Source organism: Lithobates pipiens, unplaced genomic scaffold, assembly GCF_037356315.1.
Source record: "Lithobates pipiens isolate NorthernLeopardFrog02 unplaced genomic scaffold, aLitPip1_a1.2 Scaffold_19, whole genome shotgun sequence".
Lineage (NCBI taxonomy): Eukaryota > Metazoa > Chordata > Amphibia > Anura > Ranidae > Lithobates > Lithobates pipiens.
The window spans coordinates 470,107,104-470,125,362 of NW_027507764.1; the positions used below are offsets into that span (position 1 = coordinate 470,107,104).

The 18,259-nt window shown below is 42.4% G+C and overlaps 1 protein-coding gene across 5 annotated transcripts in view; it reads right to left on the reverse strand.

Moving 5' to 3' along the window:
* The window catches only part of TRPA1 (transient receptor potential cation channel subfamily A member 1), a 202,968-nt gene that overhangs the window by 26,666 nt on the left and 158,043 nt on the right, over positions 1-18,259 (reverse strand). For all 5 annotated transcript variants that reach the window (XM_077492866.1, XM_077492869.1, XM_077492865.1 and 2 more), the window contains 4 exons: positions 16,183-16,253; positions 12,820-12,985; positions 5,569-5,658; positions 1,336-1,511 (listed from right to left, as the gene is read on the reverse strand). In XM_077492866.1, the coding sequence (XP_077348992.1) occupies positions 1,336-1,511; positions 5,569-5,658; positions 12,820-12,985; positions 16,183-16,253 (503 nt within the window). The remainder of the gene's footprint in view (positions 1-1,335; positions 1,512-5,568; positions 5,659-12,819; positions 12,986-16,182; positions 16,254-18,259) is intronic.

Consider the following 18,259-nt stretch of genomic DNA (forward strand, 5'->3'; position numbering starts at 1 on the left):
GACTTGCATAAATCTGGAAAGGGTTATAAAAGTATCTCCAAAAGCCTTGCTGTTCATCAGTCCACGGTAAGACAAATTGTCTATAAGTGGTGAAAGTTCAGCACTGCTGCTACTGTCCCTAGGAGTGGGCTTCCTGTAAAGATGACTGCAAGATCACAGCTCAGACTGCTCAATGAGGTGAAGAAGAATCCTAGAGTGTCAGCTAAAGACTTACAAAAGTCCCTGGCATATGCTAACATCCCTGTTAGTGAATCTATGATATGTAAAACACTAAACAAGAATGGATTTCATGGGAGGATACCACAGAGGAAGCCACTGCTATCCCAAAAAAACCATTGCTGCACGTTTACAATTTGCACAAGAGCACCTGGATGTTCCACAGCAGTACTGGCAAAATATTCTGTGGACAGATGAAAACAAATTTGAGTTGTTTGGAAGAAACATACAACACTATGTGTGGAGAAAAAGAGGCACAGCACATCAACATCAAAACCTCATCCCAACTGTGAAGTATGGTGGTGGGGGCATCATGGTTTGGGGCTACTTTGTTGCGTCAGGTCCTGAACGGATTGCTATCATCGAAGGAAAAATTAATTCCCAAGTTTATCAAGACATTTTGCAGGAGAACTTAAGGCCATCTGTCCACCAGCTGAAACTCAACAGAAGATGAGTGCTGCAACAGGACAAAGACCCAAAGCATAGAAGTAAATCAACAACAGAATGGCTTAAACAAAAGAAAATACGCCTTCTGGAGTGGCCCAGTGAGAGTCCTGACCTCAACCTGATTGAGATGCTATGACATGACCTCAAGAAAGCAATTCACACCAGACATCCTAAGAATATTGTTGAACTGAAACAGTTCTGTAAAGAGGAATGGTTAAGAATTACTCCTGACCGTTGTGCACATCTGATCTGCAACTACAGGAAATGTTTGGTTGAAGTTATTGCTGCCAAAGGAGGTTCAATCAGTTATTAAATTTGAGGGTTCACATACTTTTTCCACCTGCACTGTGAATGTTTACACGGTGGGTTCGATAAAAACATAGTAACATTTAATTCTTTGTGTGTCATAAGTTTAAGCATGATTGTCTATTGTTGGGACTTAGATGAAGATCAGATCACATTTTATGACCATATGGAGAAATCCATATCAATCCAAAAGGGTTCACATACTTTTTTTTGCAACTGTACTTCCCATAGAAATAGGAACTTGATGAATTGGGACACGTATTTCTAGTGTACAAGCTAAGATATATCATTGGATTTAATCCATAAAGCACAGTATACTGTAAATATCAAAGGAATTATAATGCATGCTGTTTAAATGTATTTTACCTCTGCAGATAAATTAGAAAGTTGACCCAAGATGCAAATACTGCAACCGCTCCAGCTTGCCATTGCCAGAATTCTACATGGGTAGACATCGTACATATAGATGATACAAACATGATGCTTGAAATATGTATTGTCCAGTCTACACCATTACTGCTGTCCATTAGATAGCTGAGTTTCTAAATCATAAGGACAAATATAACGTCTGTTAGTATGTATTTTATGCTCTATTGTGCATGCCCCATGAAACTCCAAACATCCGAAATACTAAACCTTTATTCACCTCCTACAGACTCTACCACAATCCCTGCCATACAATTATGAGAAGGTCACAAATTTGGGGAGGGTTTGAGCAATAATCATTTAAAGCCAGAATTTTTCATACCATATGCACCTGATTTCTAGATCCCTAGAGTATCCAGAACACATTTCAGGGTAGTTAAAGTGTATATAAACCTTATTTTTCCCTTTGATCTGATAAATATACCATTCATTTTTATGGGTTCTGTCTCTGTCTGTTCAATAAGTAAAAACAATACCTGTTGATCCTGCCACAAATCCTGACAGCTTTTAACATCTTTTCTTCTATTGCTCTGCTAACTGTTAGCCCTTGTACACACGGTCGGAGATTCCGACGGAATGTGTCCTATCCGACCGCTTTGTCAGATAATCCGACTGTGTGTGGTCTCCATCGGACTGTTTCCTTCGGAGTATCCGACGGACCAAGTTTTCCAACTTGTCCGTAAAATTTCCCTACAAAATGCTCCGATTGGACATACCCCGATCATGTGTAGCCTACTCCGACGGACAAAGTGTCCCGCATGCTCAGATCAAATTCCTAGACCAAAGCTATTGGCTACTAGCCTGAACGTAGTCCCGTTGTAACGAAATAACGTCATCACGTTATGTACAATCGGATTTTCCGACAACTTTGTCCGACCGTGTGTATGCAACAGTTTCAGACAAAATCCGTCTGACAAAATCCGTCGGACAAAATCCAACGGATTTGGTTGTCAGAATGTCCGACCGTGTGTACAAGGGCTAACCCATTTACCATTGTTTCCAATTCTCTCAATGGACTAAAGAACATCTTACCTCATGGAATATCCACTAGCCTGAATAATCATGGAACTGACACTTTCTTAACTAATTTGATTTGTATTTTGTAGCCATGATACACTCCATACTGTGGTGAATACTGTATTTTTGTTATTCAAGAACATGTCTTGAGGCCTTATTGTCTTCTTTTTCTTTCTTTTGTATGTGTACTGAAATTTTAATAAAAAATAACTGAAGAAAAACAAAGGGGGGCGGTCATGGGTGAAATGTTTGTTTGGCTAGAGGGTTTGGGAAAAAGGTGGAAAACCTACAATTACCCTCTTGCTAGTTACTGCTCTTTGTTATCATCACTTACAATGTAGGACCAGCAGTCATGCATTGTACATGATGGTGACAAAGGCTTGTCTGAATTCCAGTGTGTCTAATAGCAGAGGAGAGCACCAGCTGCCAGGGGAACATGGTATAAGGTAAAAGGAAAAAGGTAAATGTTTTTATTTATCTTTTCCTAACCAAACAAGCATTTCCCATAAAGAACATAATGCATGATATATTTTTTTTTGGGGGGGGGGCAGCAATCTACCCATCCGATGCCACCCCGGACGATCTCTCTAGTCGATCTGTCTAGTCCCCCACCCCCCTCGGTCTGTCGAGCCCCGCACTTACCCCAATTAGGTCCTCTGGTCCTCCGGGCTACCGTGAAGTCTCCTCCTTTCTCGACTTCACGGCGGCATGGCTTCCCCTGCGTCTCCTCTCTCCTCTTCCTACTAGGCAGCCAATAATATCGCCTCTCCTTTCGGCAAATCAGGAAACGAGTCTCACAACCCGATTGGCCGGGAGGAGAATCAGAGTGACAATAGCGAATATTAATTCGCTATTGTTACACAACTGAGTTTGCTCAGGGCGCGCTAATCACATGCTTTAAAAAAAAAACTCCCATTGGAATCCATGCATCCGGCACCCCACATGCAGATTAGGGGGCCGAACGCATGGATAGGTGGGGCAGCGCCCCTAATAGATGGGCCGCCACTGCCTGGGTGTATAGGCTTACGTTTTTTTACCTTAATGCATTCTCTGCAAAATACTTCAGTGTCGCCCCCCCCCCCCAGCCCCTCCTTATACTTACCTGTGCGTGATCTCATTACAGCACCATGCACAAGAGTTCTCCTCTCTCTCCCTCTGCTATTAATCAAATTCTGTGATGAGGGAGTGGGGGGCAGTGCCAAGTAGTGCTGTCTATGTCTATAGATGCAGGCAGTGCAGCTTGGGATCGATCTGACAGAAGTGTTCCTGTAGGAAACCACTCCCTATGGGGGCACTTGCCAAACAAGTGGAGCCAGGAGCACCAGTGAGGACCCCAGAAGGATCGATGCTGCTCTGTGCAAAACCATTGCACAGAGCAGGTAAGTATGACATTTTTTTTATTTTAAATAATTCAGATTAAAGTGATACTAAAAGAAAGAATAAAAAAAAAAATAACAAACATATTATATTTACTTGCTCTGTGCAATGCTCTTGTTTTTGGGTCCCCCACCTGCGGTTCTGGCTCCTCCCCCCTGCCAAGTGCCCCCAATAACAAGCCTCTTGCTATGGTGGCACTTAAGTAAGTTCACTCCTGAGCCACTTTCCCGTGAATGGACATTGGCCATTCATACACAGAGTGTGGCTCGGCGCTACCTATCACTCTCTCCTTATCGGCTCACTGGCTGTGATTTACAGGAGGAGCCAATGGCTTCCATTGCTGTGTAAACCAATGAGGAGAGAGACCCGGGAGAGTCTCTACCATCTTGATCCAGTGATGTACATAAGAGCTAACCTTGGTGTAGTGATAATCTTTTCCTTTATTCACATAAGCAACAGACATTATAACCGCCATCATAATTCCAGGTTAAACAGTTTTTGTTTTGGACAGAGAAACATTTTATTTTATGAAATTCAAATTTCATTATTTGGTCAGCTACACAAATGTGTGCCTGTTCTAACAGGTTTTTCCTGTGATATTCCTTGGAGAGTGGCCCTTCCTTTAGAGAGTGGCACTGAAGAGAAGAGAGATGCCTAGTGGCCGTGTTTCATTACATTATGTCTGATATGACCCACTAAGATCCAAGGGTATTAGTATCTGGTGAGAGTCCATTTGGGTGTGGGGTGCTGCACAGGGGTGAAGTGGATTGGTGGGAAGATTTATGCACCTTTATTTGTTTCACTGCTTATTGGAGCTGCTGCACATTCATTTCATGCAAGCATATTTTTTATAATTTATGATCATGTATTAACTAGTACACTACGGAAGTGACCTTTACTGTATATGACATGGATATGGTCCTTTCTACAATACATCTTATGCCCTGTACACACGATAGAATTTTTCAACAACAAATGTTGGATGTGAGCTTGTTGTCGGAAAGTCTGACCATGTGTATGCTCCATAGAACATTTGCTGTTGGAATTTCCGCCAACAAATGTTTGAGAGCAGGTTCTCAAATTTTCCGACAACAAAAATTGTGTGCACTGGCTATTGAACTTCATTTTTCTCGGCTCGTCATACCTGTTGTACGTCACCGCCTTCTTGACATTCAGAATTTCTGGCAACATTTGTGTGACCGTGTGTATGCAAGACAAGTTTGAGCCAACATCCTTTGGAAAAAAAATCCACGGTTTTGTTGTTGGAAAATCCTATCATGTGTACAGGGCATACGAGTGACGTGGGACACGGATGGATGTTTAGAAGGTGGACCAGAGAGAAGGACAGAGACATCTGGTGGCCGTACTTTTATTTACATCATGTAATATGACCCACTGATTTATAAGTGTCTTATTAACTGGTGAGTCCATGTGGTGTGCTGCATGGAGGTGATGTCCAGTGCTTGGAAGAAATACTTGAATTGTTAAAACTTTTAGTTTATGTGCACTATATGTTATGCTATTTATTTTTGTGGGATCACTGTTTTAATATATCACTGGTATTTTTCAAAACATTTTTTCTTTAGTTTTGGATAGTTTGGTGAAGGGTTGGCACTTTTTTCAGGTTTTGATTATTGTTTGTGTGTTCAGTGAAAGATTTACCTTATTTCCTGTCTAAGTAAAGGGTGTCGGATACAGTAGCATAAAGAACAGGAATCTCTAAACCATAGAAACAATTTGTCTTTCATTACATCTTCTGCTTCTAACATAATTACTTACCTGCTGGCCCATCTGTATAATCTCCTTTATCATCCCAAAAATGCTCATAAACATTACAATACTCATGCAAATGCGTGTGAAATATGAATCCTGCAAAAAAGCACATAGAAAGTAGCAATTAGAAATCACAACACAACTTCTACAAAGATAAGCAATGTCAAAAATCTTGTGGAATTCCAAAATACATGGAAATCCCTTATTTCACTAGGGCAGGGGTAGGTGACCCCCGGTGTGCAAAGCCTCTTTTGCTGGCACTGGACTCCCTCCCCATCAGCAGAGCAGCGCAGGAAAGTGTCAGTGAGACACTAATGCATTCCAATTTCATAATTCCCCACGCTGTCCCTGTAATGTAAAAGATGGGAAACAGGGGGTTTAGAGGTGGGGCAGATGTGCAGGGGGTATAGAGGTGGGGCAGATATGCAGGGGGTTAAAGTGATGGAGCAGTTGAGCAGAGGGTTACAGTGATGGGGCAGTTGAGCAGGGGGTTACAGTGGTGGGGCAGAAGAGAAGGGGGTTACAGTGGTGGGGCAGATGTGCAGGGTAGTACAGTGGTGGGACAGATGTGCAAGGGGTTATAGTGGTGGGGCAAATGTGCAGGGGGTTACAGTGGTGGAGCAGATGAGCAGGGGGGTTCAGTGGTGGGGCAGATGTGCATGGTAGTGCAGTAGTGGGGCAGATGTGCAAGGCGTTACAGTGGTGGGGCAGATGTGCAGGGGGGACAGTGATCTGAGGTGTGAATGTGCACGAATTGGGGCTGATTTGAGGCGTGAGAATACAGGATGTTAATTTCTCACTACTAAAGTAATTTACAGCATTTACTTTATTTAAAAATCCTTTTCATGATTGAGAATGTGAAGTTAGGTTATAAAATCAGCACGCTCAATTTCTTTGAAAATATTTTTCAGCACACTGTGCTCAAAAGGTTGCATACCCCTACTATAGGGTTTCCCCATGTAGCAATGAAGTGCAGGTAAATCTTCCCAGTAACATAAAGCCAGCAAAAAAAGCAATAAAGAGACACAGATTGAACCCTTTCCTACTCAATATTTTAATAAAATAATCAAGTATTAATACATAACAGAATTACTAAAATGCTGCTAATACAGCATCATCATTGCAGACTTAGTAAATATGACATATATAATGATTATAGGCTGGCTTATGCTGTTATGGCATATGTTTGAGCAGTCTGTTAGGAGGAAAATCCCAAAATATATTTTCTTGGAACTTGCTTACTAAATAGCCTTGGATACTTAATAGAGATGGGCTGAACACCCTCCGGTTTAGTTAAGGCTCAGTGATTTTAATTATGCTTAGAGTGCAATAAGAAAAATAAAAACATGTCTTTAAATATAGTACCTGTGGGGTCACCTTAGTCTGCCTGTAAAGTGGCACATCTGTAGCATATATAAAACATACAGCAGCAAAAATTACATTTTTAAAGAAAAGAAAAGTCAAATCACATTTAAAATGACTCACAGTTGCAATTTCCGGCACCCAGCTGTTGAAAAAAATAAAATAAAAATGGCATGGAGTCCCCCCAAAATCTATACCAGACCCTTATCTGAGCATGCAGCCTGGCAGGTCAGGAAAGAGGGGGACAAGCGAGCCCCCACCCCCTTCTGAATAATACCAGGCCACATGCCCTCAACATGGGGGGGTTTCTTTGGGGCAGGGGGGCTCTGCCCCCTCCCACCCTAAAGCACCTTGTCCCCATGCTAATAGGGACAAGGGCCTCATCTCCACAATCATGGCTGATGATTGTGGGGGTTTGCAGGCAGGGGGCTTATTTAAATCTGGAAGCCCCCTTTAACAAGGGGCCCCCAGATACCACCCCTCCATGTGAATGAGTATGGGCTACATAGTAAAGTGAATATTCATTCTCTGTTCTAACACACCTGGCATGGCGCTTGCAGGTCACCTTTTCTGACACCTATTAGAGCCTATGGCTCCAATCAGGTGCTTCAAAAACACCCCCCGCCGTTGTAATTCAGGCACCCTGCACTCGAAAAGGGGCCAGGTGCCTGAATAGGGGGTGGCAGCGGTGGCCATGGATAGATTCATGCTATGCTATGCATGAATCTATCCATTGGTAATAGAGGGGGTGGCTGGAGAGAGGGGGCGGTGCCCGTGTGCCCTTAATGGATGCACCGCCACTTACCCAATGGATGCTGTTAGGTGCCCGGATAGAGTTTCCCCTGCTTTTCCATTCGGATGAGGGACCAGTCAGGGATGCCTCCTTTTCCCATTATTGTTTGTGGTTGCCACTGAACCACTGGCAGTACTGATACGTGCCAAACCATTGATCACTGGGTTTAGATGCAGCAAACTTTATGAGAAACTCATGTTGTACGAAGATGACATGCTGCTTATTTGGGGTGACACTATCTCCTCCCTGGAAGCTGTCATGGACATGATATCCAGGTTTGGATACTTCTCGCACCATTAACTGTCCAAAATCAGCTTTACTACTATTGGATGGCGGTTCGGGGCAGCCTTTCCTATACCTACCATATTGTCATTTAAATATCTGGGGATACATGTTACCTCTAACATACTGGACTATTGCCACCTCAATATTCATCCTTTAATGTCAAGGTTTAGAGATAGGGTGACTACCTGGAGTATGCTGCGACTGTCGGTAGCAGGGAGGATAAATTTAATTAAAATTATTCTGATGCCCCAGCTACTGTACCCCCTACAAAATTCCCCCTACATATAACCCCCTACATTAAATCAGATCCCTGATTTGAAACAATTACCCCCCTCGTATCAGGTTGGAACAACTTCAGAACCCCAAGGATGAGGGTGGCTTGGCACTTCCTAATCCCTGGCTGTATAATATTGTAGCTCAGCTGCAACATTTAACTGGCATGCCTCTTTTTGAGAGGTTATGGGCACTGTGGCTGGACACTTCTGGACTTAGTCTGTGAGAACTTTTTCAGTTGCGGCTTGTGCAGTGCCCAGGCAGAACAGATTAGGTCAAGACAAATGTGTTGAAAGACACATTGGAGGCTGTGTATATGTAAAATGGTTTTATGAGGTACATTTTGTACATGAACATCTTTAATGTACAGTGGTGTGTAAAAGTGTTTGCCCCCTTCCTCATTTCCTGTTCCTTTACATGTTTGTCACACTTAAGTGTTTCGGAACATCAAACCAATTTAAACAATAGTCAAGGACAACACAAGTAAACACAAAATGCAATTTGTAAATGAAGGTGTTTATTATTAAAGGTGAAAAAAAATCCAAACCATCATGGCCCTGTGTGAAAAAGTGATTGCCCCCTAAACCTAATAACTGGTTGGGCCACCCTTAGCAGCAACAACTGCAACCAAGCGTTTGCGATAACGTGCAATGAGGCTTTTACAGCGTCCTGGAGGAATTTTGGCCCACTCATCTTTGCAGAATTGTCCTAATTCAGTTACATTAGAGGGTTTTCGAGCATGAACGGCCTTTTTAAGGTCATACCACAACATCTCAATAGGATTCAGGTCAGGACTTTGGCTAGGCCACTCCAAAGTCTTCATTTTGTTTTTCTTCAGCCATTCGGGGGGTGGACTTGCTGGTGTGTTTAGGATCATTGTCCTGCTGCAGAACCCAAGTTCGTTTCAGCTTGAGTACACGAACAGATGGTCGGACATTCTCCTTCAGGATCTCTTGGTAGACAGCAGAATTCATAGTTCCTTTTATCACGGCAAGTCTTCCAGGTCCTGAAGCAGCAAAACAGCCCCAGACCATCACACTACCACCACCATATTTTACTGTTGGTATAATGTTCTTTTTCTGAAATGCAGTGTTCCTTCTACGCCAGATATACTTGGACACACACCTTCCAAAGAGTTCCACTTTTGTCTCATCGGTCCACAGAATGTTGTGCCAAAAGTCTTGGGGAATCATCAAGATGTGTTGTGGAGAAATTGAGACGAGCTTTGATGTTCTTTTTGCTCAGCAGTGGTTTTCTCCTTGGAACTCTGCCATGCAGGCCATTTTTGCCCAGTCTTTTCCTGATGGTGGAGGCATGAACGCTGACCTTAACTGAGGCAAGTGAGGCCTGCAGTTCCTTGGACGTTGTTGTGGGGTCTTTTGTGACCTCTTGGATGAGTCGTCGCTGCGCTCTTGGGGTAATTTTGGGTGGCCGGCCACTCCTGGGAAGGTTCACCACTGTTCCATGTCTTCGCCATTTGTGGATAATGGCTCTCACTGTGGTTCGCTGGATTCCCAAAGCTTTGGAAATGGCTTTATAACCCTTTCCAGACTGATAGATCTCAATTACTTTCTTTCTCAATTGTTCCTGAATTTCTTTGGGTCTCGGCATGATGTGTAGCTTTTAAGGATCTTCTGGTGGACCTTACTGTGTCAAGCAGCTCCTATTTAAGTGATGCCTTGATTGTGAACAGGTGTGGCAATAATCAGGCCTGGGTGTGGCTAGAGAGATTGAACTCAGGTGTGGACAACCACAGTTATAGTATGTTTTAACAAGGGGGGCAATCACTTTTTCACACAGAGCCATGATGGTTTGGATTTTTTTTCAACTTTAATAATAAACACCTTCATTTACAAATTGCATTTTGTGTTTACTTGTGTTGTCCTTGACTATTGTTTAAATTGGTTTGATGTTCCGAAACACTTAAGTGTGACAAACATGCAAAGGAACAGGAAATGAGGAAGGGGGCAAACACTTTTTCACACCACTGTATATATATGTGCTTGATTTCTGTGAGTATACAAACGCATTATTTTCCTTAATGATATATACAATTTGCAATCTATGGATGACTGCCACTGACATATCTGTTATTAGCTGTTTTCAGTTTAACCACTTTCAGACCGGACCAATTTGCTGGTCAAAGACCAGACCACTTTTTGCGATTCGGCACTGCGTCGCTTTAACTGACAATTGCGCGGTCGTGCGACGTGGCTCCCAAACAAAATTGACGTCCTTTTTTTCCCACAAATAGAGCTTTCTTTTGGTGGTATTTGATCACCCCTGCGGTTTTTATTTTTTGCGCTATAAACAAAAATAGAGCGACAATTTTTAAAAAAAACGCATTATTTTTTACTTTTTGTTATAATAAATATCCCCCAAAAATATATAAAAAAACATTTTTTTCCCTCAGTTTAGGCCGATACGTATTCTTCTACATATTTTTGGTAAAAAAAAAAATCGCAATAAGCGATTATTGATTGGTTTGCGCAAAAGTTATAGCGTTTACAAAATAGGGATAGTTTTATAGCATTTTTATTAATAATTTTTTATTATTTATTTTTTTACTAGTAATGGCGGCGATCAGCGATTTTTATTGTGACTGCGACATTGTGGGGGACCCATCGGACATTTTTGATACATTTTTGGGACCATTGTCATTTATACAGTAATCACTGCTATATAAATGCAGTGATTCCTGTGTAAATGACACTGGCAGTGAAAGGGTTAACCAGTGGGTGGCAGTGTAGGGGTTAAGTGTTCCTAGGGGAATGTTACTAACTGTGGGGGGGTTGGGCTTTCATTTAGTGTACACTGATCTCTGCTCCAATCACATGGAGCAGAGATCAGCGTCACTAGTTGCTAGGCAGAATAGACAAATGTTGTTTACACAGCATTTGCTCTATTCGGCCGCTCCGTGAGACGATCGCGGGGATGCCGGCGGCGCGCTCCCGATGGCAGGGCGGCATCGAATATTGGACGTACCTGTATGCCAATATGCCTGCCCGTGCCATTCTGTCGACATACATCGTCGTGCGCTGGTCGGGAAGTGGTTAAAAAAAAAAGTTTGATAAAAAAAAGAACAATTGAAATAAAATGTGAAAATGAATATATGATATTAAATTGTGACAATACATATGCTTTAAAGCCATATTAAACACAAAACAAAAAATGTAATATATTGCAGCTTACCAATCATTAGATGTGATGGCAGCATTAGTTTCCTTTTTTTTTGGGGGGGGGGGATTTTTTCCCCCTCTGTTTTCACCTGGCAATCTGGCCGGTAACACACCTCCTGTATTAGACAGACCCCACTCTGAGTGAAGGAGCACAGGGGCACAGCAACAATATTAATATGGGAAAAAGGGGAGTGTTAGATGTACTAGCAGATTTAGATACACTAAGAAATTGAAGCCAAACTCCAGCTCCCACTGCAGGTACAGCGACAGTTTTTTTTTAACCTTTTATGAAAGGTTTTACATTTATAAATAAAAGCTTATCCTTGTAAGAACCCTGTCAGTGGTAAATGATTTGTCCCATTCTTCTAAATGCTAAATTTCGCAGCAAAGCTTACTGGCCAGATCATCAAGAAAATATAAAGAAAATCTAAAAAAAAGGAAACAAATGTACCCATTACATCAAAGGATTTTTTTATCCACACATTATGGTTAGATGTGTATAATTTGTTTTGGTTTGAAAACTAACTCAGACACATTTTTGGTTATTCTTAGATTCGGTTGTATCAGAATACCTGAATGAAATAGTAACAAATATATTTGAAATTTGTCTAATTTCATTTCGTATATTCGTTTTCTAAGGAATTCACAATTTTCTGAATGATTCTATTTTGGATCGGTCAAAAAATGATCAACCAATTTAATTCTGTAGGAAGAATAGTTGGTTGTTAAGGAGCAGGCCGGGAAGCCAGCCGCCGCATCCTTAACAACCGATGACTCATCCATACCAGACCCGAAGGGCATGGTATTTGGTTGGAGGGGAAAACCACGCTGTTTTTTTTCAGAAATTTGCATTGCTGGCATTCTTTTGTTTACATTTCAGCTGTCAGTGGGGAAGCCCGCTGACAGCTTAAATGTAAACAAAAGAATGCCAGCAATGAAAATTTCTGGAAAAAAAACAGCGTGGTTTTCCCCTCCAATCAAATACCATGCCCTTCGGGTCTGGTATGGATTTTAAGGGGAACCCCATGCCAAAATAAATAAAATAATGGCATGGGGCCCTCGCCAAAATCCATACAGGACCCTTATCGAAGCATGCAGTCCGGCAGGCCAGGAAGGGGGCTTCCATGTATTTTCTTTTTAGAAGTGTCAAGAAAGAAAAGTTTTTTTATTCCTATTACAAAGTAATTTCAACTTTAGTATCTAGGGTTAGATTACCTTCCATAACATGAGAATTGCTATGTAGAGAAAAGTCATTTAAATTAGAAAAGAATTCAAATCCAATGCAGGTGTTATAAACAATATAGCGTAAGACCCTAGCTAAGCATATCATTATATTTACATTGTTGGTTTGAAACCATAAAATACCTTGAGTTGTAATGGTTCAGGATCTGAATTTGAAATTGAATTTAAAGTTGAATTATTTGAAGGGTTCCCAGGTACTATAGCGCTCATTATCAGCAGAGTGAGGGGAATAAGTCCCAGTGAGTAGATTGAAAGGTTAATTAGATGTGCTTTAAATCCATAAGACCTCCTAAAAGACAAAAAAAGTAAAAAAAAAGAATGAGCTGAATTATAGTACAAATTGACTAGAACTGCTAGGCCTGTGCTAATAGGATCCGGGGGGGGGCAAAATAAATAGTATCCCTCCTGAGCTTGCAAATTCCAGGTGATGATTTGCAAACACATTTTATGAGACAATCGGGTAACTGTTGGTCCTGTTGACCATTGTCATTAAGATAGAAAGTGATGCTGCAGGCAACATGTTTACAGTTTTCACAAAAACAATAGATGAGGGGAAATCTTCCATGGGGACATCTGTTCAAATGAGACGTGGATTCCCCCTCATTTTAGAAAGATTATCTCTCATTTCCTGTTGTCACTAAAGCTGGCTATACAATACTCCAGTCAGCTGAATGAAAAAAACTGAGCTGGTTTCCCCATTCACACATTTGAGGTGGATGGGGAAATCCTTCCCTCTGTGTCTTTGTATTCTCCAGCAGCCTGAACACACTGATCTGCACTGCAGCCCATTGGCTACATGCGCTGAATGAGTGGAAATTTTCCAACAAGCCCATTCATGGAAAATCGATAAAAAGTTTGACTTCTCATGAACAGGAACAACAACAGGAAATATCTTGGACCTACAGGTAGGTTTAGGAGATATTTGCAAAAAGACAGGCACCACTGTCTACGGCGTATGTGCCATAGAAAGCGGGGCACAGGTGCACTGAGCATGTCGCTGCTAACGGCGATATGCCATTAGTGGCGGCTTCCGTGCGCATGCTCTGGCCAATCACAGCACCAAAGCCACGATACCCGGAAAGAAGATGGACGTTCTGTGGAAGAGGGGACAGTGGTGACATCGCTGGCTCCTGTGTCAGGTAAGTGACACATAATCGGCTACTATGCGATGCATAGTAGCCCATTATCCTTTGCAGGGAAACAAAAGAGGAAGTAAACCCATCAGGGTTTACTTCCTCTTTAAAGGAAACCTTGCATCAGAACATGCATGTGTAGCCCCCTATTCCTAAAATTGGGGCTATAGTGTAAATTTAGTCTTTGGCTCAGCTGTGAACACCTCAGATTTGATTGTATAGTTTATATGGTTCTGCTCTAAACTGAGTTGTGCATTTCTCACTATTGCCAGTGGGTGTCACTGGTACCACAGGCCAGTATGAGAATTACAACTAGGTTGAGCTATGTAATGAATATTCTTTTTCCAGAACAGCCCAGTAGGAAGCTCCTGGCTGCTGTGCATTCTGGGAAGGGGGTATTTATTGGGCAGAGCCATGTGCTTTTCTCTTCTCTTACTTGGGGGCCCTCTTGGCCTGAGGATGTGTTGCTGCAAGTTCTGCAAGTAGATCCAGATGCCTGTCTGGGGCCTAATCCTGTGGTGGTCCTTAGGCTGTCGTGCCTGTGGGGAAGAAGCCGAGCCAAGCTGAGGAGATCCAGGGTAGGACTCTTACTGGAGAGAGCCAAGATGAAGGCTGGTCTCTCAGGAGGGCCTGGTAACTCATATGGAGGATGCACCTTAACCTAAACTACTCTTATAGTGTTGCTGGATGGTTTAAAGGTTCTTACACTGTGAAGCTGAATCCTATTCTACAATCCAAACCATGGTAACTAGCTCCTGGCTGCTAAGTCTGTGAGAGAGGCTGATCCAAGAGTGCTACTGACTGATTAGTCTGTGAGAGGCTTGTCCAGAAATTCTACTGGCAGCTAGGTCTGTGTGAGAGGCCTATCCAGGTAGTCAAGGTCTACTAAAAGAGAAAGCTGTTTTACCTTTGGATTCAAGGAGTCTGTAAGTGATCTGCAAATGGTATCTGAAACCTCCCCTAACCCGCTCACCTACTACTTCTTTCAAGTTCCTTATTAAAGCATTGCAAACATATAAAGTGACCAGTGCCCAAATTCTGTTCTAACTTCCCATTATAGCCATGGACTCAGCCCTGGGGTGAATGTAAGCTTTCCCCCTGTCTCTGGAGGTACATCCTTGCTCCCAGTAGACCCCTGGGGGGCTCTACACATGTTAAAGTGGACCTTCACACTAAAAGACATGCTGTGACTGCCCTGCCTCCTCTTCATCTCTCCCTGACAAATGGAGTTTTTTTATTCCTGTGCAAACCAGCACTTCCTAAGTTCTCGCCTAGGTAAAAAAGTTAGTTCTACAGCACATCTATGCATGTGTCAGGTTCCCTGCCCATTTGCACACGCATGGGGTTTCCTGCACATGCACAAAGACTGCTACAAGGGAAGTCCAAAACCTTCCCCATTTTTGTGCTTTTGTGAAAGATCTCCTGCACAGCATAAATGTGCAGACATGCTCTTGTAAGACATCTGGCTGTGTGCGAGAATAACGGCACTGGAAAGGGAGCGTGGAGCCTGTAACACAGTATTCTTTTCAAAGGCTATTTCAGGTATCATCCAGGGTCTGTATTTGCTACTTAGACTAAGATGATGATTTAAGCATGTAAAACCTAGTGTCTGTGCAGCAATGCTTATGTTCTAGGCCAGGGGTCTCCAAACTTTTAAAACAAAGGGCCAGTTTATTGCCCTTCAAATTTTAAAGTGGCTGGACTGTGGTCAGTGGGAGTATAAAATAGCGCGGCATCGACTGGAGTAAACAATGCAATAGGTTTTGTGGTCAGAGTAAAACATTTACATCATTGGTGTCAGTAGGAGGAATGGCGTCCCATCACTGGTGTCAGTGGGTGGAATAGTGGCCCATAATTGGTGTCAGTGGAAGAGTAATGCTGCGTACACATGACCGGATTTTCCAACCAAACGGACTTGCCTACACGCGATCACACCAAAGTCCGTTTGTTTCAAATGTGATGACGTACGACGGGACTAGAAAAGGAAGTTCAATAGCCAGTAGCCAATAGCTGCCCTTGCATTGTATTTGGTCCGTAGGACTAGCATACAGACATATCTGATGAAATGAAGTCCGGTCTTGTGGACGCGGCATTAGTTCTCCATCTCTAGTGTCAGTGGGAGGAATAGTAGCTCATTGTTGGCATCAGTGGGAGGAATAGTGCCCCGTCATTAGTATCAGTGGAAGGAATAGTGCTCGTATCAGTGGAAGGAATCGTTTCAGTGGAAAGGAAGAAATAGTTTCCCAAGGTCCCTGTTCTGATGATTGTACACTGTTTTGTTTGCACCATTTCGCCGTCTTTTCTATATTTTGGTTTTATCGAAAAGCAATTAATGTACCTGTATTATACGTACCATTTCATAGTTAAATATTCTTTACAAACTGGGTGGGAAAGGAGTTCGACACGGTTGTGCTGCACCATGGCCTGTGAAAAATAAAAAAACTGCATGAAAAGTGGAAAAAGAGATGGGTTATTTTGGCCAGTTTGTATGATTGTCAGCTGATGTGTATTGGATTGTATGGTGTATGTTCTTTCATAGCCTTGATATGTTGGAGACTGCTTTTCTTAAATAAAGAATTTGTAGAAAAAAAATTAGAAAATGTAGACATAGAAAATACAATTCAATACAATGTAGTACAATTGCAACATACAGTGTATTGTGAGCCAATAACGCTGTCATTTAGATAATGCATTTATTTATATCAAGCTTAGAAAAACTAACAGTGGTCCATTATGTAGATGTTCCCAGAAGCCCCAAATGCTGAGTACCCTTTTAGACAAATGACAGGTTCGCTTTGATTCATTGTTTTAGAGACTAGTGTCCACATACCCAGATAGCAAGAAAAAGTGCTGCAAGTTTGAAAATGACTTGCTAAGCTACTGCTAGACTTGCCAGGCTTCACAGGTTTGTTGCACAATTGCAGCAAGTCCGCATTGCATGCAGCGCTGTCATCAGGAGGGCACAGCCAATACAACTGTAAGGGGCCCTGGGGCCTGAGGGGCCCGCCCACGCCAGAAGAAGGCAGGACTGGTGAAAGGGAGCCATGTTGTGCGCTATAGAAACTATCTTGCAGCTTCTGCTGCTCTCTATGTCACTGAGCTCAGACAATGAACTCTATACTGCCACCTCTGGCTACTATGTGCATGTGCACCCCTCATGTGAGCCGCCTGTACTGTGTCAGTGACATGTCAGCTTTGTGAAAACGAGCTGGGACTAGGTAGGAAGATTTCCTTTACAAGTAGGGGCTGTAAAGGAAAGGGAGGGGGCTATTTGTGTACAGGGAGGGGCCAAAGGCTTGTGTGTTTACAGATTTGTGTATGTGTGGTGTTACATAGTAGGTGAAAAAAGACACAAGCCCATCAAGTCCAACCTATGTGTGTGATTATATGTCAGTATTACATTGTATATCCCTGTATGCTGCAGTAATTTAGGTGCTTATCTAATAGTTTCTTGAAACTATCGCTGCCCCCAGCTGAGACCACCGCCTGTGGAAGGGAATTCCATATCCTTGCCGCTCTTGCAGTAAAGAGCCCTCTATATAGTTTAAGGTTAAACCTCTTTTGTTCTAATTCTAATGAGTGGCCACGAGTCTTGTTAAACTCCCTTCCGCGAAAAAGTTGTATCCCTATTGTGCGGTCACCAGTACGGTATTTGTATATTGAAATCATATTCCCTCTCAAGCGCCTCTTCCCCAGAGAGAATGAGTGCAGTGCTCGCAACCTTTCTTCATAGCTAGTATACTCCAGACCCTTTATTAGCTTTGTTGCCCTTCTTTGTACTCACTCCATTTCCAGTACATCCTTCATGAGGACTGGTGCCCAGAACTGGACGGCATACCCCAGGTGCGGCCGGACCAGAGTCTTGTAGAGTGGGAGAATTATCATTTTATCTCTGGAGATGATCCCCTTTTAATGTATGCCAATATTCTGTTTGCTTTGTTAGCAGCAGCTTTGCATTGCATGCCATTGCTGAGCCTATTATCTACTAGCATCTTAGATTTCCCCAGAGGTTCTCCCCCCAGTGTATAGATTGCATTCATATTTTTGCCACCCAAATGCATTATTTTACATTATACTACATTGAACCTCATTTGCCATGTAGATGCCCACCCCATTAATTTGTTCATCTGGCATATATACAGGTGGGGGGAGCTGACATATATACAGGTATGAGGGGGGCTGATATATATACAGGTGTGGGGCTGACATATATATATACAGGTGTGAGGTGGGCTGGCATATTTACAGGTGTGTGGGGGGCTGACATATACAGTGGTGTGAAAAAGTGTTTGCCCCCTTCCTCATTTCCTGTTCCTTTGCATGTTTGTCACACTTAAGTGTTTCGGAACATCAAACCAATTTAAACAATAGTCAAGGACAACACAAGTAAACACAAAATGCAATTTGTAAATGAAGGTGTTTATTATTAA